Genomic DNA, 22,720 nt, shown 5'->3' with positions numbered 1-22,720 from the left:
CACAAGCGAAGACAGAGACATCACTCAATGCGAGCACAGCCGCATAACCTTCAGATGGAGCTCCGCATATATCTATCGACTAAAGTTTCAGTTCCCCAGGAAAAATTATTAGTTTCGTAATATTTCTGCAGCATTTATGGTCGCATGCCCTTTTCTGAGCTCAAAGCTCTACCTCAGACCCCTCATTGTAGTGTGTTTGATATGTTTATAACACTCTAAAGTTGAATATAAGAGGGACTAAGCCCATCAAATTCAAAAAAAATAAATGTCAAGAAGGTAGAGATATCAATATAGGTCGCTAGACTCGGTCCAGATATCCTCCGACGTATTATTTAATGGATTTAATAGATCCATGTGGATTGAATACGCTAGTTCAGGCGAGTTCGAAGACCAATGTCGGTTCGGCATTGAAATTTACCGCCAGCCAAGGTAGACTGATAAGGGCAAGGGCTGAAACATATCGTCAGAGTCTGGTTCTTCGTGATTGTGAGCTACTGTCAGATATGGACCAGCTTTATCACTCCGAAGAAGTGTTAAATATTTCAGACCCATTAATTTAAGAAGTCGGCTTTCGACGGACCTCTGATCTTGGCTAGTCGGTGTGGCTTGCCGATAGCTGATTGTAGACATGCGGCAATACACCTCTTCGTTTTCATTATACAGCTAACGGCAGGTACTGGCTGCTAAAGCGCATTTAAGTTTTAACTGATAAGTAATTATGAGGTGACTAGCGCGTGTATTTTAATGGCGGATTTGTGTCCATATATCGAGAAAAGTCTATCAAAAGAAATGGTGAACTCAAAATAGTGGGGAAGCCGGGAAAAGTCTACAAAGTGTCGGAAAGCCCGTCAAAATTTGGAATTAACGAGGAGCAATAAGTCAGTATACCCCACATCCTATCTGCACATAACTGATCTGCATTGGGAAACATTTCGTTTATATAAACCCTCAATCAGACTTGATATTGCATTGAAACTTTTTTTGACTTTTCATTTTATTTGAAATTTTATTGATCTCCTAGCATCAATTGTAAATATTTTAAATATTGGGTAACTATATCTGGTTTGGTATTGACCTGATTTAGCTACATCTCACTATCTCGCTGGCGTCTGATATATCACCATGACCGAATCCACGATCCCTCTTGCACTCTACCTATTCAATAGAATCAAACAGCTCGGCATTGAGCATATATTGGGTGTTCCAGGAGATTTCAACCTTCAGCTTTTGGATTTTATATATAAGGTCCCGGAATTGAAATGGGTTGGCTGCTGTAATGAATTAAATGCTGCCTATGCTGCAGATGGATTCGGTCGTATTAAAGGTACTGGTTCTATTGGGAATGTCTCTGAACCAGGACCCAGACTTCCTGGTGTACTCATTACTACCTATGGAGTTGGCGAACTTTCTGCATTGAATGGTGTTTCTGGTGCTTTTGCTGAAACAGTTCCTTTGCTCCATATTGTGGGTACAACTGGTCGTGCCATTCAGGAAGACCATCTTCTTATTCACCATGTTAGACCAAGTGTAGGACTGGAGCCTGCTGACCATACCATTTATATGGAGACATCCAAACCATTCTCATGTGCCCATGAGTTTCTACTTGAGCCTAAAAAAGCTGCTCACCAGATTGATCGGGTAATTACAGAAGTCATTAAGAACTCGAGACCAGGATATTTGTATATTCCAGCTGATATGGTTCACGCTAAAGTCCCCGAAAGTCTGCTACACACTCCTTTGGACTTATCTCTCAAAAACTCGGATGTATCTCTCGAGGATAATATTGTGGATGACATCCTGGCTGCTATTTATGCATCAAAGTCGCCTATTATTTTGGCAGATATTATTGCTGCTAGATTCAATTTGACAGATGCTATTCAGGAGCTCGTTGAAACAACTCAGTTTTGGTCCTTTACCACTCCACTTGGTAAAGGTTTGATTGACGAGACTAGTCCAAAGTTTGTGGGGGTCTATAACGGCAGTTTATCGCTTCCTGGTGTTGCAGAAGCTGTTCATGATTCAGATCTTGTCATTAACTTTGGGCCACTCCTTTCTGATTCCAATACTGGTGGTTTGAGTAGAGAAATTAAAGAGGAAAACTTAATTGCTCTTCATCCACTTTACGTCAGTGTTAAAGGGAAATTATACAAAGATATTCAATTTGTGCCTGTTGTCAAGAAGCTTCTACAACGTCTTGACAAGACAAAACTACCAGTTGCTGGGCCCAAGCCTAAAGTCAAGCCACTGGAAGACCCTCCCACTACTCATATCTCTCAAGAGTACCTTGTAAAGGCCCTTTCTAAGTTTGTCAGACCAAAGGATACTGTTGTGGTTGAGTCTGGTACATTCCAGTTTGCCGTACCTGATGCTGATTTCAAGGAAAATACCTCGTTCATCACTCAAATCTTCTACTCATCTATTGGATATGCTCTTCCTGCCGCCCTTGGTGCTGCCATTGCAGCTCGCGAGCGCAATCAGGGTGAGCGTATTGTCCTTGTTGAAGGTGATGGGTCTGCTCAGATGACTATTCAAGAACTGGGTACCATGGTCCGTCACAAGCTGCCTATCACTATTTTCCTTCTCAATAATGATGGTTACTCCATAGAACGTGCCATTTGGGGACCTGAGCAAAAGTATAATGATATTTGCCCAGGATGGAACTGGACTCAACTTCTTTCTGTCTTCGGTGGTAAAGAAGGTGAGACCGTTGCAAATTATAAAGTTACTTCTCGTGAAGAGTTTGAAACCCTTCTTTCTGATAAGAACTTCAATGAGAACACAAATAAGGTTCAGTTGGTAGAAGTTGTTCTTGATGCATTCGATTACCCCTGGTTACTCAAGGCTCAAGTGCAGCGCATGGGCCCGTTTAATGTTAAAAAGGGAATTGAGTATGCAAAGAAGCGTAACGAAATCTAGACATTAAATAAATTTTAGTATCTTAATTAGTGATAGCTGAGCTTGATCCTTTCTGTTAGACCCTTCAAAGGAAAGAGTGTATCGAGCTATTCATGCGGAGTAAGATTTATCTACAGCTACACCCTAGTGAAGCCCACAATCTTAATCTCCTGTTGCATATGCAAGAATATAGCATATTAGCACTATCATGCTCGCGATAGTGACTCCACCCTCACGTGGACCACCCTAACCTATATGATATGCATCATGTGATCACAAAATCCACATTGGGAGAGCGATTGATAAACCTCCAGTAAATAAATGATATTTCATCTACTAGTCTTGCCACAACTTTTGAATATTCCCCTCTTCAAAGTCTGGATCTCGGTGTGTCTTAGATACTACCTACCACTGAAAAGTTTACAGATTTGGTTTTTTTGGTTATGTCGTTTTTATTGTCTAAGTCGATACTGGTATTTTGTTAGTCACAGACTAGTGCAGTCCTTTGACATCCAACCTAGTTATCTGACTATTCGAAAGTGAACGTCAAAACATTGTAATGCCCCCAACTGCTAGTATACACTGTGGAGAAGATATGTCGAATATGACGGTGGATAAATATTCACAGGATGCCGCTCCTGATATGATATCAGCTCTCAAAAGTGCCATCTATCATATGGAGGCGGAACTACGAGGCCCTTCCTTGCCCGGAAACAAAAGAGTAGAGATAGAGAGCACTGTCAAGACTTTAAAACAGCAGCTTGAAGGGATTCAAGCTGGTAATCATATTATATTTAGTCAGGAGCGAGGTGAATTTCAAGGACTACCTCAAACCCAAGGCCCGAGTGTAACTCGGAATCAAAAATGGGGTGACAGTCAGAGTCAGAGAAGTCAGAGTGAGGGCCAGAGCCCATATAGTTCTAATACCAACTCGTCGGGATCTATCTCATCCTCTTCATCGGATATGGGCCCTGGCCTTCGATCACGTAATGTACCAAGTTTATTTGGAAACGCTGGAAGATTGGCCAGGAAAGACAGTGCCTCTGTACCGTTAAGTACTTCAGCGAGTCCAATAACTAGTGGAACCAACTCTGGGAATGGTAGTGGTAGATATGCTGACTTTTATATCGGTAGCACTGACACACCCAATGAATTTGCATCTCCAGGAACCAGTGCTGCTTCAACCAAAAGTGACTCAGATACACCAGTTATTGATCCCAGTTCATTAATGAGTGCTAATGGAGTGGATCACCGGGTTAGAGAAAATGCTGTTGATCACGGACATGAACATATATATAGAGACCGATCCTTGAACTTCGTACCCGATGCAAGCGATATAGTCGAAATCAGTGATGAGGATGAAGGGCCGCTTAGAGTTTTACATTCTCGTCATATTGATGTGCCATCTCAAGCTACGACGATTGTTGACGATGACGACGAGCAGGAGGAGGATGAAGATGATGACGATATTCAATTCCAATCAATGTCGATTAAAAGTGATTCTGAACCCCCATTTGTACCTCGTGTTCACGAGCGGAGTTCTAGTTTGTTTAATTCTCACTCGGCTGGCAAAAAACGAGAATACTCGCCAGTGGAAAATTCTATTGATTTGACTGGTGAAGATGATGACGAGGGTACCCCGAGAAAAACAAGTGGCGCGTCGCTCAATAATCTTGTGACTTCCATTCATCGAACTCTTCTTTACAAATTCCTGAGTGAAGATGAATATGGTGATTACATGAGAAATGTGGTTGGAAGTTTAACCACGACAATGTCACGTTTGGAGGCCGAAAATGTGCTCGAACTAATCGGAAAAAAGACTTTTGACTATGGGACGGCTATTAGACGATTTGAAGATAAAATAAGATCTGTTTCTCAAAGAATACAACATGATGAATTAGGGGCTGGTAGTAGTGCTGACTCCGCCAGGTTAGCTTCACAGATGACCCAGAAAGGAATTCTTGAACACAGTTTACGCCAATACCGAGAAAAATTTGCCTATGTTAAACAGATCTTCAACAGCGTCGTCTATAATAATGTGCGAAATTTTCGCGACGTGAAGTCTAAATTGGAAAGCACTGATAATGATATGCGGAGTAATGTGGAGGCTGCTTATTTTCAAAATTTCCAAACAAATGCGGGTCCATCTCGCATGAATTCGGCTTCTGGCACCCATTTTGGTGTGTCAGCGGCACATTCAAGAGGAAACCCTCCGTATGGACAAGTAGGACTTCCAGGATTAAATGGTGTATTTCAAAACCTGGGTCCAACGCAGCGAAATACTGAAAGAGGCGCTTCGCTATTTAATCAACCTCGTACAAGCTACGAATCTGATACATATGGCCCTCCAATGTCTGAAAAAGATCTTGAAGACCTAATAAATAATATTCAACAGAACGAAGAAGTCAAGCCAGAAGATAGGATAGGGACACCTCCTGAATTGTCCATCACTCTCCTGGAACATCAGAAAGTTGGCCTTTCTTGGCTACAGAACAAGGAAGATGGGAGGCAGAAAGCAGGTATTCTGGCTGATGATATGGGCCTCGGAAAGACCATCCAAGTATTGTAAGTGGAAAAAATGTAAAGATGTGAGTGATATGAGGTGATACTAACTATGTACAGATCTTTGATTGTCTCAAGAAAGTCAAACAATCCTCAGGTTAAGACGACATTGATCGTGGCTCCTTTGAGTTTACTCAGGCAATGGGAAAGAGAGTTGACTGTTCGAGTTCGACCTGAGCACAGAATGAAAATATATATCCACCATTCCTCCTCCACGTCGAAATTACATAAAACGGCTAAGGAATTTAAAGAATATGATGTTGTACTAACAACTTACAATATGATTGGTAGAGAGTACAAGAAACATTTCAATGTCGATACAAATGGAGAGCCTGTATCTAGGGTCTCGTCTCCCTTTTTTGAAGTCGAATGGTACCGAATTGTTTGTGATGAAGCTCAATATATCAAGAATAAAACTGCAGTGAGTTCGAAAGGCTGCGCCGCTTTGACTGGAGATCGAAGATGGTGTCTTAGTGGTACGCCTATTCAAAATAGAATAGAGGAATTATACAGCTTGATAAAATTCCTCAAAATCGAACCCTATTGTAACGAGAGAAAGTTTTCTCAGGAAATTGCGAGGGGATTGAGTAAAAGCGATCGTGCATCTGGCCGTTCATTGACAAAACTAAGAGCCCTGTTGAAGGCTATTATGTTGAGGCGTACTAAGGACTCGAAGATTGATGGCAAGCCCATTCTCAACTTGCCGCCGAAAACTATAGAGTTTGCAGAAAAACTGTTTGATGAAGAAGAAGATAAGGCATATAAAAGCCTAGAGGCCAAAGGACAGGAGCAGATGAACAAATATCTTGAAGCAGGAACTGTCGAGAAAAACTATACCAACATTCTCACGATTTTGTTGCGACTTCGCCAAGCGTGCTGTCACCCCAAGCTGATTGAGAAATCAAAATTAAAGCAAATGGGTGATTCATCGAAGGGAAGGCAGAAAGTTGAAGTTTTAGAAAGGGTGCGTGACATGGACTCCAAAACTGTACAACGAATAAAGAATGTGGAAGATTTTAGCTGTCCTATCTGCTACGATGCAACCGACACGTCGGACTTAGTTTTGTTAACGCCTTGTGGACATCATTTATGTGCTGAATGCTCTCCTAAGTTTTTTTCTTTGAAGAAGGACCCTTCACTTGGACCCCAAGGTGCTAGATGTTCTGAATGTAGGGGTCCTGTATACGCTGATAAGACAGTCAGCTACGAAACTTTCGACTTAGTACATAATCAAGGCCTAAGCGATAGTGAGATTGTGGAAGTCTGGAAATTAGAAAGGAAACATCTTTTGAATGAAATAAAGATGAGAAGAGATGCTGTCAAGAGGCGTAAATTAGAAGCAAGGGAGTTGGACTTGAAAATGTTTGATAGTGATGGTGAAGATGAGGGCGAAGATAAAAAGCCTGATGTTGTAAGTTATGATGTTAATGAAGTTGTTGATGAGCTTGGGCTAGCGCCGTTATTTAGGCAAGGCTGGATCAGCTCAACAAAGATTGATTCATGTATGAACCAAATCCATGAGATTCGCAGGGATTTTCCATCTGAAAAGATCATTGTCTTTTCGCAGTTCACTTCCATGTTAGATTTTATGGAAGTACCATTGATTTCCCAGGGTATCGCATTTATTCGCTATGACGGTTCTATGAGTGGTAACGAAAGAAATGATGCTATTAAAGACTTTTTCGAGCAGCCCGATATGTCAATCATGCTCATTAGTTTAAAGGCTGGTAATGTAGGACTGACACTTACTTGTGCCTCTCATGTGATTATACTGGATCCTTTCTGGAATCCTTTTGTGGAAGAGCAGGCCATGGATCGTGCTCACCGAATCGGTCAGCCTCTGCCTGTGCACGTTCATCGAATTGTTATAAAAAATACTGTGGAGGACCGTATCTTAGAATTGCAGAAAAAGAAGAAGAACCTAGTTGGAGCTGCTATGGATGAAACGGGGTTAAAGAAGATATCGAAACTAAATAGGTCTGAGTTAAAATTCCTCTTCGGTCTCGGTGGTAATATTAACCAAATGGTAGATGAAGGAGAGCCGGCCTCGTCTTCTACTGTTGTAGAGCTCGATGATGACGATGACTAGTTCAAATTGGAAATTGCTTAATTTTTTTTTAAATGTTATTTATCAGGGGTTTTGTTTCAAGTTTCATGGCGTTGTTGTTTGTCATTTGTTTGTGTAAGATTTATTAATAAATAGATTGCAATAATTAAATAGACGAAGTACTTTCACTAATTAAGGCTGACTCAGGACAGATGAGTAAATCTGGCTTATTTCCATCTCGTAACCTCTTACCACACTTTTAGCTATTTGGATACGGGTTCGTTCGGCAATACTTGTCAACCGAACTGCGTCAGTTCTAGTTAGCCTGGTCGGTGCTTGAGGATCCAGTAATCTGGTAAATATTGCATCAAGTTTTTGAACAAATTGAATCATCTCTACTGGAGAAGGGTCAGATTCGTATCCTTCTATATAGTCCACAAAATCGTCTGCTATTCGAAGGAGGTAATAAGTTTGATAGCTTGTGTGAGAATTCGTATCAGGTGCATTGGTGGTGGTGGTAATCGAGTACCAAACCAAGTCAACTACTTTTTCAAGGTCATCGATCAATTCTTTCAACGATGCATATCCTCTGGATGGCTCATTCAGTCTGTGTATATATTTCCCATTGATTCGCATTAGCTCCTCGTCGAGATATGTCCTAAATTTCAGTTGCTGGGCTTCAGACAATGGCCTTCTGGTGGTATTCCAACTGGGAATCTCTCGTGGAGGAATTGAAGAATGCAACGGTTCCTCATCGGAGTCTTCTTCGACTTCATCAATATCGATATTAGTAGACTCGTTGCTATTATCTAAGCTGGGCATTGGGTCTGGGAATGTAGCTAATAACAATGAGCCGTTTCAAGATGTACATCTACGTATATGCAGGTAACGATGCCTATGACCATTTTGCATGACCCCATGTTTCAAACTCTCAAGCACTTATTGAGGTGAAGATCCGGCCTCCCAATATTGCAGATGTAATCGTTTGTTCTTTCCTTTTCACCTGAAAAACGTTACAATAGGTTCAATAATGCTTGGTTTCAGCATCTCTAGTGGCTCTTACTGAAGACGAGGCTGCAACATTTATCTCCCTGCATAGCAGATTCAGGGGTAGCGCCTATTACAAAATCAACGCTATCAATTAGAGCTAGTAAATACAGCAGGGCTTTGAACGGTATTAAATCCTTGATTAGAACGGATAGAACTGCCATGCCAGTGCCTTCTCAAACTCTACTCATAACTTCAAACGGGACAACTAAACGTGCCTGTAAAGTATGTGTCGACACGATACCTTCTTCTTTTGGTTCGATGATCTTCTGGAACAATTAAGCATTGCAATTTCCAAGCGATAATAGTTATAACAAAAATAGGAAAATGTAGGGGAGGGGGGGGGGGACATGATAGCTGCTGACAGGGTGAGATCACCCCCACCCATGCCTGCCGAGTAGCTGCAATGGCCCGCTGCACTTATAACCGACAAAAATTGATTCTTATCTAATTCGCTAGAACGTTAGTTTTGGCAGCAGTTTTGCCCGAAAATGCCCTTTGCAGCAATTCACCTCTGGTCCTGACCTTCTGTCATACATAGAGATCTATACAGATATTCAAGGCAATTGCTATTGTGAATTAACAGAACTGTCTTCCTTTCCAATTGAGAAGTATATTCATTAATCATAGTGCAATTTGTATACTGTGTCCAAAAATTTGAACATTCATCCACACAGCCCTGAGTCGTTATAATGTCCGGAGAAGCTTGGTAAGTGAATAGAGTTGACATATGACAGTGGCGGTTGCAAACGCTATTTTTCTTTCAAGGGTTGTAACGGTAACTAACATAGTATCTCAGGCTCTATCTATTTGCCGTCCTGGCTAATGCAGTGAACCTGTTTTTGCAAGTTTTCTTTACTATTATGTACAGTGATCTTGGTAAGTTCCCCTGATTTGATGGTGGCACAAATACCAAGGTAGGATTGATAGATTGATTACTAACTACAATATAGAAGTTGGTAAGTGTGATTTACGTGACACAATTTACTATGGAACTGTCTCTACTTTGAGACGGAGCCTAGTCCTCTCTCTCAATGTGCTCGATTCCAAGGTCGACTATCTGAAGATGAAATTGAGATTCAGAACGACTTTGGCTCTAGCATGACACGGCTCATTGTTCTTTTTATTCAATTCTTGTTTTGTCCTTTGAATAATTGAATGTACCAAAGCATAAAGCAACACTTTTGATGATTCAATTGTGCTGGAAAAATCGCCCGAACTAATGGATAACTAACATTGCAAGACTATATCAACCCAATTGATCTCTGCAACAGATTGAATAATGTAAGTAATTCTGGTGCAAGCATTTTAGTATTGAAACTCTAACCCGTTTAGTATATTCTCCCGGAATTTGCAGTACAGGGAGTCCTTACTGTTCTCTTCCTTATCAACGGGTACTGGATTACTTTCTTACTCAATGTACCATTATTTGCGTACAACATGAACAAAGTCTACACAGGTACCCATCTCTTAGACGCTACTGAAATTTTCCGTACTCTCGGAAAGCACAAGAAAGAGAGCTTCGTCAAGTTAGCATTCCATTTGATAATGTTCTTCTTCTATCTGTACTCAATGATTGCTGCTCTTGTTCGTGACGAGTAGACAATCGTCTAGTTTAGTTTAGTATTATAAATATGATGACGATGACTGCTTGTAAAAAGGTATTTGTTAAAGAGGCTTGGCACTGTCGAGCCACTATGCAATTGTAACTGGTCCATACCATGAATAAATAGAAGAGGTTAGTTAGAGCAGTGTGATAGAAGCTCCTCTAATCGGTTATTGAGAGACCTGAGTCGGTCATATGCCCCATGTTGTGAAGATAGGATTGGTTCTAGATGTGTGAGATCTGCTTCAACATCTTCAACTACATGTGTATTTGTTGAAAGGTCTTTCATTTCAGCACTAAACAGTCCAATTTCCCGCAGGCTCGCCTGCTCTGATAGGATCTCGGCATTTTCCTCTCTTATTTGTTGCATTTCGACATGAACATCGGCCCTCTCTTGCCTTAGATTCATTAGTCTTGTCCGAAGGTTGTTGCGAGTTATCTCTGCTTTTCGAATAGAGGCATTGAGTGACTGCGAAAGGTCTACAGCGTCTATAAGTTGATAGAAGTGTTTTGCAACTGTGTCATGATATACCCCAACAGCATATTTTAACGATGGCACTTCGATCTTTTCTTGAGCAATTTGGATTAAGTCAAGTACAATCTGAGACACAATGTCTATGGCATTTATCTTGTTGGTCCCACCAGAGCTGGTAGGCACCTTATGTAGTTTCAAAACAATAGACTTTGATCTGCCCATACTAGTACTTTCATCAATATCCTCGCTCTGTTTCTGTTTTTTAGTAGCCCTTCTCCTCTTAATTACAGCTCGTGGAGGCTCTTGTAGTACAGCATCTCCCTGAGAATCATTATGCTGAGAATCTGCATGTTCCTCGGTATGGTTATCGGACAGGTCTTCTAACTCCCCACGATGGTCTCTGTGTGTACGCGACATTTCTTCAGCGTGTCGTTTCATACCTAACACACTTGCCGATGCTAAATCTTGCGACATAACATTTGTAAATCGCTCATCTCTTGATCCAAGCAAGACTACAGATTGTTCTTCTCGGGAACTCTCTGCAATATTATCCTCCTCGGGTCCCGGTCCAGGCTCATAATCACTTGCCTCGAAATAATTGTCGTCATCATAGTCATTAAAGTTCATCAAGCTATTTGTTTCCCGGTCGATATCATTATCATTTATCATTGTCGTATCGCTATTCGCGAATATGCTACCCTCGTGGTAGCTAGAATACTGTCCATTATCTAGGTCGTAATTATTAATTTGCCCAAATTCTCCTACTCTCTCTTCTCCGCGGGTCTGATCTTCGTCATTACTCTCTTGATCTTCTTGATCTTCTTCGTCAACATCGTCCTCGTCATCCTCGTCATCTTCGAATTCGATCGTGAGAGTTGAATCTGCGAGTGTGCTCCTCCTACTAGCGACAGTCGTATCACCATCTATTATTGGTAAGTTTCGTGATTTCTACTAGAAATATATAGCCATAGTTCATACTTACCTACGACAATTGATAGGTCATCGTTTACTCGCCTTTGACCAGCACCTCGTATCCGAGACTCATGTCGCAGCTGGCGAGATATATAGTCACCTTCAAAATGTACCTCATCTTCATAAGAATCAGCTATTGGCGCTTGTATGACACGGACATCTGAACGCCGTTTTTCAGGAACAGATATGGAAAATGAGCTGCTTAAATCTTCACCTTCAAGATCAATTGTAAATCCTGTATCAACACGTCGAGTACTAAATCAGTTAGCATTTGTACCGTTCCCAGTCCAGTCAGAACGTTGTCAATTTTTTGAAGACTCTCAATAGATTGCATTCAACTGAAGTGGACACTACAGATCCCACAATCTGAAGGTTTGAATTCAATGGACACGAACCACCGGTGTGTCAAAACTTACCCAGCTCCTCTTAACCGTGCATTCAGACGTTCCTGACGTGAAGCTGCACGCTGTTAGAATATTTGACTAAACCTCTTTCTATATTTATATAGAGCCATCAGGCCCAAGGTGGACTGGTGGACTTACGCAACATGTCAGGCCATGGATGGTTGATTCTGGAGTATAGTCTTGTTCACTTCCCGAGGGATACTTCCCAAGCAAAGCATATGCTGCAGGTACGCGCCTTGTATATCATGTTGGAAATGCTCCTAGGACCCTGCATAAACTTCAGTCCACACTCTATAATAAACTAAGTACTCCGAGCATATAATCATCATATGGTAATAATATATCTCTATAGATAAGCTGTAAATTTTAACACCAAACCACTATAAAACCTATATCTTGATCTATAGTTCACCCTTGTTCTATACCCTTGGGTAAACATTAGACCCTTTTAGAGCGATCAAAACTTCCCACTTATGAACAGTCCCGAAATTTCTGAGGTCTATCACCAACATCTGACAAGTTTTTATTCGACCAAAATGGTTTGGCCGTGGTCCTTATCCAAACCCGTTAAAGAAACATCAAAGGAAAACAATTCTTCCGAAATCGAGTTTCGTGATCCATCACTTACCGAGTTCTATACAAAGGCCAAACCGCCAACACCTGTGTCATTAGCGCCAGAAACCGTACAGCATGATCAAACAAGTAGTAGTGATGTCAAAGACACTAACGCGGGAATATCAACTATACCAGGATTTGCTTCAAATGCAGAAACTGTGTCAACAACATACTCACATCTGGGTGCAGGGTCTTTTGAACTGAAAGGCGGTGGCCGAAAAATATCACTTCAGCAAGCCGCCAGAGACAATTGTGTAGAATTTGAGGTTGCTCTTTCCAATTGTATAGTTCGTGGATCTATATTCGATAGGTTTCTATCATGTCGAACTCAACAAATGAATCAACAGAAATGTACTGAATTACAAGAATATGCGTTGGCAGTACTTGGATATAATTTGGCACTGAGTCAAGATGAACGAAACAAGATCCAGGGCCTTGCTGATGATCTCTTAATAGCACATGCTCCAGACAGTAGATTGACGGAAGATATCTGTGAACAGTTCAAAACGGCTGTTGACAACCATCGTAGCTCGACTGTTAAGTACCGGTCATAGATCAGTACCTACCTACCTGTACATAGACATATTTATAATTTACTTGAGACTGCTTTTGTCATTATTTGTTTCGTCACATGTTCCAGGTTCAGAACTGACCAAACTGGCAGTTACTACAGGGTCATTTATAAGTCCAGCGAGTACTTTCCATACCTTCAGCTTTGTCTCTCGAGATATAGATGCTGCCAGACCTGAGGTAGAAGGAACGACGTATATATTTGATCCACCGAGCTTCTCGGCTTGTAAACCCCACTGGAAACTCTCAGGGAGCTTATTACCACGCTTATATCGATATACCGCCTCCCATATACCCTTTCCTACAAGACACACATAGTATGGTTTATGTTTAGCGATTTTCTGCTCTAATATAGGCGCTCCTTGAATCATTTCTTGCCCTGATAGTTGTTTAATACCTGGTGTTGGTCGACCTACCAGGTCGGTAAATCCGATATCGAACTCATCAGGCAACAGGGTATCATCAATATAGGTTACTGGTCTATTTACACAACCAGATTCATAAATCAACTTCCAAAATAGATTTGATCGATGAGCATAATAGTGGCCTTTGAGTGCGGATTCGGTTCCAGGATTAAACCCAACAAACACACATCTTAGACCAGGCCGTAGTAAAGGTACAAGTCGTTTATCCTTGATTTCATCTAATATTAATTTTTCATCCCTCTTGCTTCTCGATCTAGGACTTGTCGCTTTCAGCGATGGATCAGATACTTGGTCATTAATACTTTCGGCAATAGATCTTTTTATCTTTTTAGGTGACCTTACAGGAGATCTAGAAGGCGGTAGTTGATTTTCTGGCGGCTCCTCTCCCTTTACTTTACAGACAGTGACCGCTTCTTTTGTTTTGTTGTCTTCTATTAGGATCCCATTTTCTTCTTCCTCAGCTTCTTTTTTGAAACCAAATTGTTTTAAAGAATTGCCAAACGATAACACAGTCATATATCAAGAAGTTGATGCTATTAAATGTCCAACATAGAACGGCTATATAGATCTTGTACGAAATGACCCGAGATGAAAATAAATAAAAAAAATTTCTATCGATGTTAAAATCTAATCCTTTACCTAATAGATTTTCTTAAAACCCTGAATATCGATAATATCTTAGAAGAAGTTATCCTTGACGAAGATACCAATTTTACTGATATTTGCTTCTCCGCACCACAAGACAGGAAGATATGATAAGGGCAAGGGCCTGCCGTTCATGGGATTGTTTTATACATTGCATCTGTGAACAGATTGATTCTTTCATGACAAATTCGCAACTTATAAGATGCCGAAATTCAAGTGCGACTATTGTGACTGTAAGTATAATTCTACAAAAATGGAAAATAGGTCTTATGTAATTGTATTACATTAGACAGAGACTATTAAATTAGCTACTAACCTATCTTACAGCTGCGTTAACGCACGACTCAATTAGTGTCAGAAGGTCACACATTAAGGGACGTAATCATGTTCGATACGTTATTGATTATTATGAGAGTAAGTCAAAAACCCAGGTTTCCTACGGGGTAATCAATTATATCCTATTTAGTATGGTATGATTATTGGGTGAATAATTTGCTAACACATTTTCAGATGTCGCTAAAGAAGAAAACTTATTCAGCACATTAAGGGCACAAACACCAGGCCCTTCAGTTGATAAAGCGCTAGATCAGACAGAACAACTCTCTAAATTAAACCAGTCAGCACCTGGCGTCAAGCCACGAGACAAATCGCGCCCTCTCGAGTCTCTAAAACAGGTCAAACGTCTTCCGACTCCTGCTGCTATCCCGGGAATATCCTATCCTCCACCACCATTTTTTTACAAGCGATGACCTAAAAAAAATTACTGAGAGCATGCTCTGCTAGCTCTAGCAGAGTTTCTCAGTACTGTATTTATATTTATATAATAACGACCGCATCATGAAATAATAAGATCATAAGTCACGCCCACTAACTCTGAAGAGATTTTGATCTCTCATGTAAATTGTAACACGGATGCTACAGTTGAAGTGCTAAATTGAGATCACCATGACCTCAGTGTAGCCGATGCTGATATAATAATAATGAAAGCTAGCTATCTCCGACAAATTGATCATCCCCGAGCACTCACGCACGCAGGGACGTCTTGTTTGTACAAGTCACCGAAGCAACTTGGGTTAGGGTTATCACTGACAAATTTTGGCTCTGTTGTTATTCTTTTAGCAAACTCTGTTTTTTTCTTCCTTTCCTTCCATCACTCTCAGAGTTGCATTAGTACACAAGAGGTTTTTTTTTGTCGTGGTATAAAAAAAAATTCAAAAGAGTAAATAATATAAAGATGGCTCAACAAGTTCCTGTTTTCAAGCTCGTTCTCGTCGGTGATGGTGGTACTGGTAAGGTAAGTTTTGACGGAGACCATGGTGTTGGGAAGTCATCGTAGAAAGGAGGTATTAGGAGACGTGCGTTCTATTAGAATATAGTGTATGCGTGGGGGACAATTGACAAGCTACAAGGGAAATGGATATCTCTTGTTAGTCACATTTAATGATTGTATTAGTTCTAAATCTGTTTATACCTCTGGTTTTGGCTGGGTGGAGTTTTTGTTTATATTTTGCATGCCAATGATCTGATGTTCACGAATCCGTGCTGGAAGATGAAATATTTCGACAGATAAATAAAGAACAATCACCGGCTTTCCAAAACACTAGGGTATCTTGTCAGTTCTCAATGCTCTAATCGAAAAATGGTATTCTCGAAAACAGCTATGTTTATTACATTACACTTTATTGTTGGAGCCCCTGAGCTTCTCAAATATCGGTGGTCGACTTAGATTAATCTGTCTTGAGCAGTTGCCATGGTATGATCGGCTGGAATGTGCTACTGTATACGCTTTTTTTGCGCTCAATTCTTTGTTGTATTACATGTGGCGTGTGTTCAGAACTGGAGGTTTTCGATTTAACAGAAATTCTACGACCAGCTGCCCCAACTTGTATCTCTAATATGATTTTCGAATGGACTAATGAGCTATTCCAGAGCTAATACGAATATTTTTTAATTAGCTCTGGTATATGCTGTCTAGCTTTGGGTCTTGTCATGTTACATATTAGAGAACAATGCTGAGGTGATATGAAAAAATATTTAAGTTTGTTCCATGTACAGTCATCGTCCCCCACGCAGCATTTACCCTATGTCACAAGTCCCTAATTACTAATGTTAGGATCACTGTTCTTCAAAGTCGAAGATTTGAGTATGACGGTTCTCGAGAAGGATCTGACGACGGGGTCAAGGACCGATAAAATAGAATCATTATACTAACACAACTATACAGACCACTTTTGTCAAGCGTCACGTTACTGGTGAATTCGAGAAGAAATATAATGCCACTCAAGGTGTAGAGGTATATCCTCTTGGATTCTACACCACTGTTGGTGAGATCAAGTTTGAGGTCTGGGATACTGCTGGTCAAGAGAAGTTCGGTGGTCTCCGTGATGGTTACTATATCAACGGTCAGTGCGGTATCATCATGTTTGACGTCACTTCTCGTATCACTTACAAGAACGTTCCTAACTGGCACCGTGATCTTGTCCGTGTCTGTGAGAACATTCCCGTGGTCTTGTGTGGTAACAAGGTCGATGTTAAGGAGAGAAAGGTTAAAGCCAAGAGCATTACTTTCCACCGTAAGAAGAACCTCCAATACTACGATATCTCTGCTAAATCCAACTACAACTTCGAGAAGCCTTTCCTTTGGCTTGCTCGTAAGCTTGTTGGCCAACCTTCTCTTGAGTTCGTCGCTTCGCCTGCCCTTGCTCCTCCTGAGGTCACTGTCGATGCCGACCTCATGAACAAATACCAACAAGAAATGGAACAAGCTGCTGCTCTTCCTCTCCCTGATGAGGAGGACGCTGATCTCTAAGTAACACGCCCAACATACCACATCATGTCTTGACAACACCATTTTTTCGTTATATTCATGGTTTTGTTTGAAAATAATAAATTTAGTGTAGATTATTTAACTGCAGGAATAGCAGATATCGATTCTGGGAGCTGGGTCTTTACTCTAGACTCTTTGAATCCATTTGCACATCTTTTGAAACCTACTTTAACTATCTTAACATAGAACTCGGTTTAGCAATTTATTAGGAGAAAACTTCTATACAGAGTATGATCTGCAGAATTCGGGATGTGGAGAATTTGTAGGGAGGCGCGCCGTTAGAATGATATATGGGTTAGCTACAGCAGCTTAAATAATATCAGAACGACACCAGAGTCCCGTGGGCCGAGCTAAAGTTCCAGAAACTGTTTAGGCTTACGTGATATCTCGCCACTGCGTGTATATCATCAGTGCTAAGTTGTGCATTTTGCACCTTTGTCTGCTGGAGTGCTGGAATCAACAAATACGGGCAAGGCTAGAGACAGTATACTTGACAAGCCTGAGACTATTACATTCAACTCATTATAAACAAACTTCATTCATAGAGCTAGTGTGTGCTCATGTCATATATTCATGGTTCTAATAGATTTAGACTGAATTCATGACTACAACGGAGCTAGCCATTTCATCAGCTCAGCTGCTGGAAATAGCCCAGCAGGAGCTGGCTCGTGGGCTCGAGAATTCAGCGGGTGGTTCAGATGATATTGGAGCTGGTACTGCAATTGGATCAGAGAGTTTAGACACCACCCCTACCAAAGCTCCATCTGTTCCCATAAGAAGACGAGGAAGACGACTGTCTTCAAGTTCAGGTCGCGGGCTCCTGAGCCCGGATACAATAGGCAGTGTCGGCAGCGGGAGTAGTGGGAGTGTTAGTATTAATGGAAGCAGTAACGGAACATACCTGGCTGGTTCGGGTTCTGCTTCCAGTTCTCTCCCGGCTGTCGACTCTATATATTCAAATCACAACAACTCATACGAGGGCGATGAGGCCATAGATTCAAGTTTAGTAGACGAAGATTTAGGATACGAAGAAGAAGATACGGAAATCATGGATGACGTCGAAATGCAGCTGACTTCTCTCAATATTGATATGGTACCAGTTGAGCTGATAGAATTGATTAAAGACAAGGTAACTAAGCTCAGTTTGCGTGAAAACTGGATAGTTGCGTTACCTAGCCAATTCAGCCTGATGTCTCAACTTTCATACCTTGACATCAGCCGCAACCGGTTGACAGAATTTCCTGCTATTTTATGTCAGTGTCCTAGAATAGAGATTTTGGATATCTCTGGTAATCAGATCAGATCCCTGCCTTCAAATATTGGAAATTTATCCGAGACTTTGAAAGTTCTCTCTCTGTCTAATAACTTGTTCAAGTATCTACCCCCTTGTATTGCTGAGATTATCGACTTGCAGTTTCTCGAAGTTGACAATAACCCAATTGAACTGCCTCCAAAAGACATCTTAGAAGTGCGTAGTCCAGAGGAATGGATAACCAACATAAAGAATTATCTCTTGAAAAACAGGAGAGAAATTCAAAGCTTGATTGAGGAAGAATGCGAGCAATATGATATTATTGGTAGCGATTTAGACGGTGAAGGTAGTATGAAATCAAATCCAACATATTTAACCAGTGCACAAGTGCCTCCTATGCCGCTGGTATCTCCAGACCAGCCGTTATTTCAGCAGCCATATCCTTCCACCAACGTACATGCATCGTCTTCTAACGGAGATGGTGGCAATACAGGATACCTGAGTCCGTTGTCTCCCGCGAAAGATTTAAATAATTCACATGATCAAGAAATTGAGCTTTCACCCGGTGTAAGTTCGCCGTCCAACGAGAACTCTAGAGTTTGGTCGTCTGAGCGCCTCCGAAGCAATAGCGAGAGTCAAGTATCAACTCGAGCTGCAAAGAGAATGGGCTTCATTATCAAAAAGCGCCATACACCAGCCACCACAGTAACTAGCATGAATGATACCAAGGAAAAGCAGAACCAAGGTAGCTCACATTTAGTGCCGACCACGGTGGCTACAACTAGTACCTCTCTTCCTGTCTCTACACATGGTTCAGCAAAGATATCAGCTGAAGAAGCGATCAAGTCCACGATTAGTGGGAATGAGCCTCTTCCGGAAACGACTCATGTTCGCGCTCAGAGTCATGACAGTGTATTTGAGTTGCTGAGACCACCCATTGTTTCTAACATTGCACCAGTACACCCTCCACAAGCGGCACCAGCGCCGGGAAATCTTACTTCCGGCCATAGTTCTCTAAACAACCCAACGAACACGTTATCAGCTGGTATTACTACACCATCAGGAACTGGCTCAAGAAGCAGAGCAGGCTCTACTTCTCAGGGATCACTATCGACCTCACCCGTACTGGCAGACTCGGCACCTGGAGCATACTTTAGAAGACTTAGTACACTTCCTGAGGAGATGAGACCATTAACCAACGATCATGTCCACAATCAGATAATGGAAGTTGCTCGCAAGGTGTTGTTTAGCAGTCACGAATTTCATGATATTGTGCGTCGTTGTAGTGCTTTTTGCTCTGATAAGCAACTGACTCTGAAGTTGAATTCATTATTACAGAATGTACGTACTACATTTCCTAGTCTTGTGTTGAGTCTAGAGGCAAGCGATCAGGGTGAGGATTTTGGTGGTGAAGAAATTGATGGCACTGCAAAATTGAAACTGGCTGTAATTAAATGTTCAGAGTCCATTCGTGAACTTTGCCAATTTTTCCGACTGAATATTGAGAAGCTGGTCACGTTTATCGACATTAAATTTGTTAGGACAATGATCATGATAACATTTGCATCTTTCAATGAGCTATATAATGCCTGGAATCTCCTTAATGAGCCTCCCAGTGATGTGCACGTTCCATCTACCGTTTCAACCAGCGAATCATCCAATTCCACAACAGCAGACGACCAGCTTTACGACAGAATTTATTTTGCTGCCAATGCCGCTCAGACTGTTCTAGGACAATTGACTGAGGCAATTTCCAAAAGTGCAGCCGCTTCTGTCCAAGGCCAAGGTCTTGGAATTACGCCCACTGTGGCTTCTAAAGTGAAGGACTTGGCAAACTCATGTGTTCCTGGTGTGGAGGTAACAAAACGGTTGAAACAGCGAATGGATATAATGAGAGAGACTGGTAAATTAGATCGTAAGAAGTTTTGGGATGATACGAATGCTTTTTTGAAGGCCATAATAGCTATTCTTGCATCGACTAAGACGGCAATGGTAGATTTACCTTTTCTAAATGACGCACGTCAAAGCTTATCGACTCTCGCTCGTGTTGCCAAAGAAATCCCTGTTCTGCTCGAATATTCGTCATACCGGGTTCTTCTCATGAGCGATCAATCTCACGGGAATAACTCATCTGCACCATCAATTATTAGTAATGGTGGCTCTGTTAATAATCCTAATGCTCCGATGGGTTCTTCATTTTCTCCACCTCTCTCAACACCACTTGTTGCTGTGCTTGGGCCGGCCGCTCAGGCTGTTATGTCACCATCCTATCCGCCGTCTGGCTACGCATCATCCCCTTTTATACCACAGGGTAATTAGATTTTTTGCATAATAAATATTTGTATTGTATATTGTGAACCTCGAACCATCCTGGATTGACTTACGGACTGCACGGCTGAGAGTACATCCTCAGATACAAACTAAGTCTAACTAAGTCTTGCGGGATGCACCCCTGATGTTCATGTAAACAAACAAAAATGCCTGGTCACGATATCCAGTCGGCAGCGCTTTTTATTAACAATGTTTTGACATCCAAAGGATACATTAGCGAGTCAGAAAAGATATATTTTGGAGATAGTGAAGCGAGGTCGGATAGGAATGACACACGGATCATTAACACGATTTATGCACTGATAAATACCATTGAGAACGATTCCAAAGCCAAGGAGGCAGCTCAAAGGAAAACTGGCGCATTGGAAAGAGAATTAGAGAGAGAAACAAACTTGAGGACTCGTGTCGAATCTAGATATGATGCATTGGAGAAACAAATTCAGACGAGTCAGAAAAAAGCCAACAATCTGGAGATGATGCTTGATGACGAGAAGAATAAATCACATGAACTACGTGAAACTGCCCTGAGACTTCAGTACTCTTTACAGCAGTTTAAATTACAAAGTGCGAATGAGCTACGCAGAAAAGATATGGAACTAGCATGGCTGAGAGAAAGGGTGCGCGACCCTAGACGAGCGTCCAAAAGTTTAGCAGAGTTTTCATCAAAAACACCGACCGCCATATCGGGCTCTCTTGCCTCGACTAGGCTGGCTCATTTACCTACAAACCCAGAAGATGAGCAGATGAAACTACATAACGAACTGACGAGCACAAATATTGCATTGTCCCAGGAATTGACCTCATTTAACTCCGAACTGGTGTCAGAAAATAAGCTACTATTCTCTCTGCTTAACAAAGTCAAAGTTACCATTCAAAATCTCACCGAGGGCCGGATTCACGAGAAACTGGCTGGGTTTGATTTTGTTGGAAAAGGCAATGAGAGTGATTCGGCCGGTGTAGCTATTCGTGCAGCGAGCTCAGAAGAGCTTGGCGAGCAAGTTTTATTATCCATTGCACAGATCAGGGATATTTTGAATTCCCCTAACTTTGTATCTCTGGCAGAGTTGAAAGAAAAGGAGACCAGAGTGGAATCGTTAGAGTTTCAATTGAAAGAAATGACAAGTAATTGGGAAAAGGCCCTGAAAACTATGGAGGACTGGAGAGCATACAGAGAGAATAGAAAAAGTGGAGGCCGTAACGTGAATACAGGAAAAAATGGATTAGACGATGGGCAGTCAAGCATAGCGAATCCTAGAATCAGATCTACGAGCGAGGCAAATCTCAAGCGTAGGACAGCCCATCAATCATTTGGCTCGTCTGCACAATCTACTTCTACTAAGGGAGATAATAAAATAATATCCCAGACAGAAACTGATGAAATTACAAAGGCGACCGTAGTCTATCCCAATTCAAATACTGTAACTGTTTCTCCTATGCGTAGGTCATTGATACCAGATAGCAAATCGACATTCAAACAAGCTACAGATCCGAAACGCGACCTTGAATACAACGATCAGGCATTAGAACTGTCTTCAACGTTCACTTTGGTACGAACTACAGCAGGATCGAAACCAAAACTCACGTCAATTGACCTGACTCCAAAGGCAGCGAAAAGGGCGAGCAACATCGGCCAATTCTCAAGAGCACCTGCACCAAACCTACCATCTAAGATAGATTCTGACTATACAGCCTCACAAAAATTAGAACCAAAGGAAGTTGGATCAGATGAACGAAGTACAAGTGGAGCAGACGTCGTCGCTTCTACAGGGAACTGAAAATACATATACGATAGACAACTTCATCTACTTATCGACTTATTTAGAATGGGTATTTCATTTGTTATTACTTTATATTTATTTATTATTTATTATATTAAAAACCCCATTTTTGGAATCATTTTTGAAGCATAGCGAGTTTTGGCAGGGGTAAGGGTATCACTGCAATATGCAAGATTGGCTTTTGACATCCAAACCTACCGACGGCTCGAGCGATATCGGCATTTAATAATATTATTGAGCATGGATGAAGTTCTTCAATAGATACTAAT

At 41.4% G+C, this 22,720-nt stretch overlaps 9 protein-coding genes across 9 annotated transcripts; 7 read left to right on the top strand and 2 right to left on the bottom strand.

Annotated features, from left to right (window-relative positions):
• Positions 1-1,122: 1,122 nt before the first annotated feature.
• PDC1 (indolepyruvate decarboxylase 1) lies at positions 1,123-2,916 on the top strand (the record flags this gene model as incomplete). The annotated part of the gene is made up of 1 exon (XM_018878524.1): positions 1,123-2,916. The coding sequence occupies one exon, from the start codon at positions 1,123-1,125 to the stop codon at positions 2,914-2,916; it is 1,794 nt and encodes a 597-aa protein (XP_018735819.1).
• Positions 2,917-3,454: 538 nt separating this feature from the next.
• On the top strand, positions 3,455-5,464 carry ULS1 (translocase ULS1; the record flags this gene model as incomplete). Its single annotated transcript, XM_018878523.1, has 1 exon — positions 3,455-5,464. The coding sequence occupies one exon, from the start codon at positions 3,455-3,457 to the stop codon at positions 5,462-5,464; it is 2,010 nt and encodes a 669-aa protein (XP_018735818.1).
• Positions 5,465-5,509: 45 nt separating this feature from the next.
• ULS1 (translocase ULS1) lies at positions 5,510-7,546 on the top strand (the record flags this gene model as incomplete). The annotated part of the gene is made up of 1 exon (XM_018878522.1): positions 5,510-7,546. The coding sequence occupies one exon, from the start codon at positions 5,510-5,512 to the stop codon at positions 7,544-7,546; it is 2,037 nt and encodes a 678-aa protein (XP_018735817.1).
• A 150-nt stretch (positions 7,547-7,696) lies between these two features.
• Positions 7,697-8,326, bottom strand: TFB6 (TFIIH complex subunit TFB6; the record flags this gene model as incomplete). The annotated part of the gene is made up of 1 exon (XM_018878521.1): positions 7,697-8,326. One exon carries the CDS (start codon positions 8,324-8,326, stop codon positions 7,697-7,699), a length of 630 nt encoding a protein of 209 aa, XP_018735816.1.
• A 4,218-nt stretch (positions 8,327-12,544) lies between these two features.
• Positions 12,545-13,177, top strand: AWJ20_1624 (uncharacterized protein; the record flags this gene model as incomplete). Its single annotated transcript, XM_018878520.1, has 1 exon — positions 12,545-13,177. The coding sequence occupies one exon, from the start codon at positions 12,545-12,547 to the stop codon at positions 13,175-13,177; it is 633 nt and encodes a 210-aa protein (XP_018735815.1).
• A 39-nt stretch (positions 13,178-13,216) lies between these two features.
• On the bottom strand, positions 13,217-14,134 carry AWJ20_1623 (uncharacterized protein; the record flags this gene model as incomplete). Its single annotated transcript, XM_018878519.1, has 1 exon — positions 13,217-14,134. One exon carries the CDS (start codon positions 14,132-14,134, stop codon positions 13,217-13,219), a length of 918 nt encoding a protein of 305 aa, XP_018735814.1.
• A 2,548-nt stretch (positions 14,135-16,682) lies between these two features.
• Positions 16,683-17,072, top strand: GSP2 (Ran GTPase GSP2; the record flags this gene model as incomplete). Its single annotated transcript, XM_018878518.1, has 1 exon — positions 16,683-17,072. The coding sequence occupies one exon, from the start codon at positions 16,683-16,685 to the stop codon at positions 17,070-17,072; it is 390 nt and encodes a 129-aa protein (XP_018735813.1).
• Positions 17,073-17,691: 619 nt separating this feature from the next.
• SOG2 (Sog2p) lies at positions 17,692-20,661 on the top strand (the record flags this gene model as incomplete). The annotated part of the gene is made up of 1 exon (XM_018878517.1): positions 17,692-20,661. The coding sequence occupies one exon, from the start codon at positions 17,692-17,694 to the stop codon at positions 20,659-20,661; it is 2,970 nt and encodes a 989-aa protein (XP_018735812.1).
• Positions 20,662-20,819: 158 nt separating this feature from the next.
• On the top strand, positions 20,820-22,448 carry AWJ20_1620 (uncharacterized protein; the record flags this gene model as incomplete). The annotated part of the gene is made up of 1 exon (XM_018878516.1): positions 20,820-22,448. The coding sequence occupies one exon, from the start codon at positions 20,820-20,822 to the stop codon at positions 22,446-22,448; it is 1,629 nt and encodes a 542-aa protein (XP_018735811.1).
• Positions 22,449-22,720: the final 272 nt, after the last annotated feature.

This window comes from Sugiyamaella lignohabitans, chromosome A (assembly GCF_001640025.1).
Source record: "Sugiyamaella lignohabitans strain CBS 10342 chromosome A, complete sequence".
Taxonomy (NCBI): Eukaryota; Fungi; Ascomycota; class Dipodascomycetes; order Dipodascales; family Trichomonascaceae; genus Sugiyamaella; species Sugiyamaella lignohabitans.
Note: the sequence above shows the minus strand (reverse complement) of the source record. Positions and strands in the feature narration are given on the sequence as shown.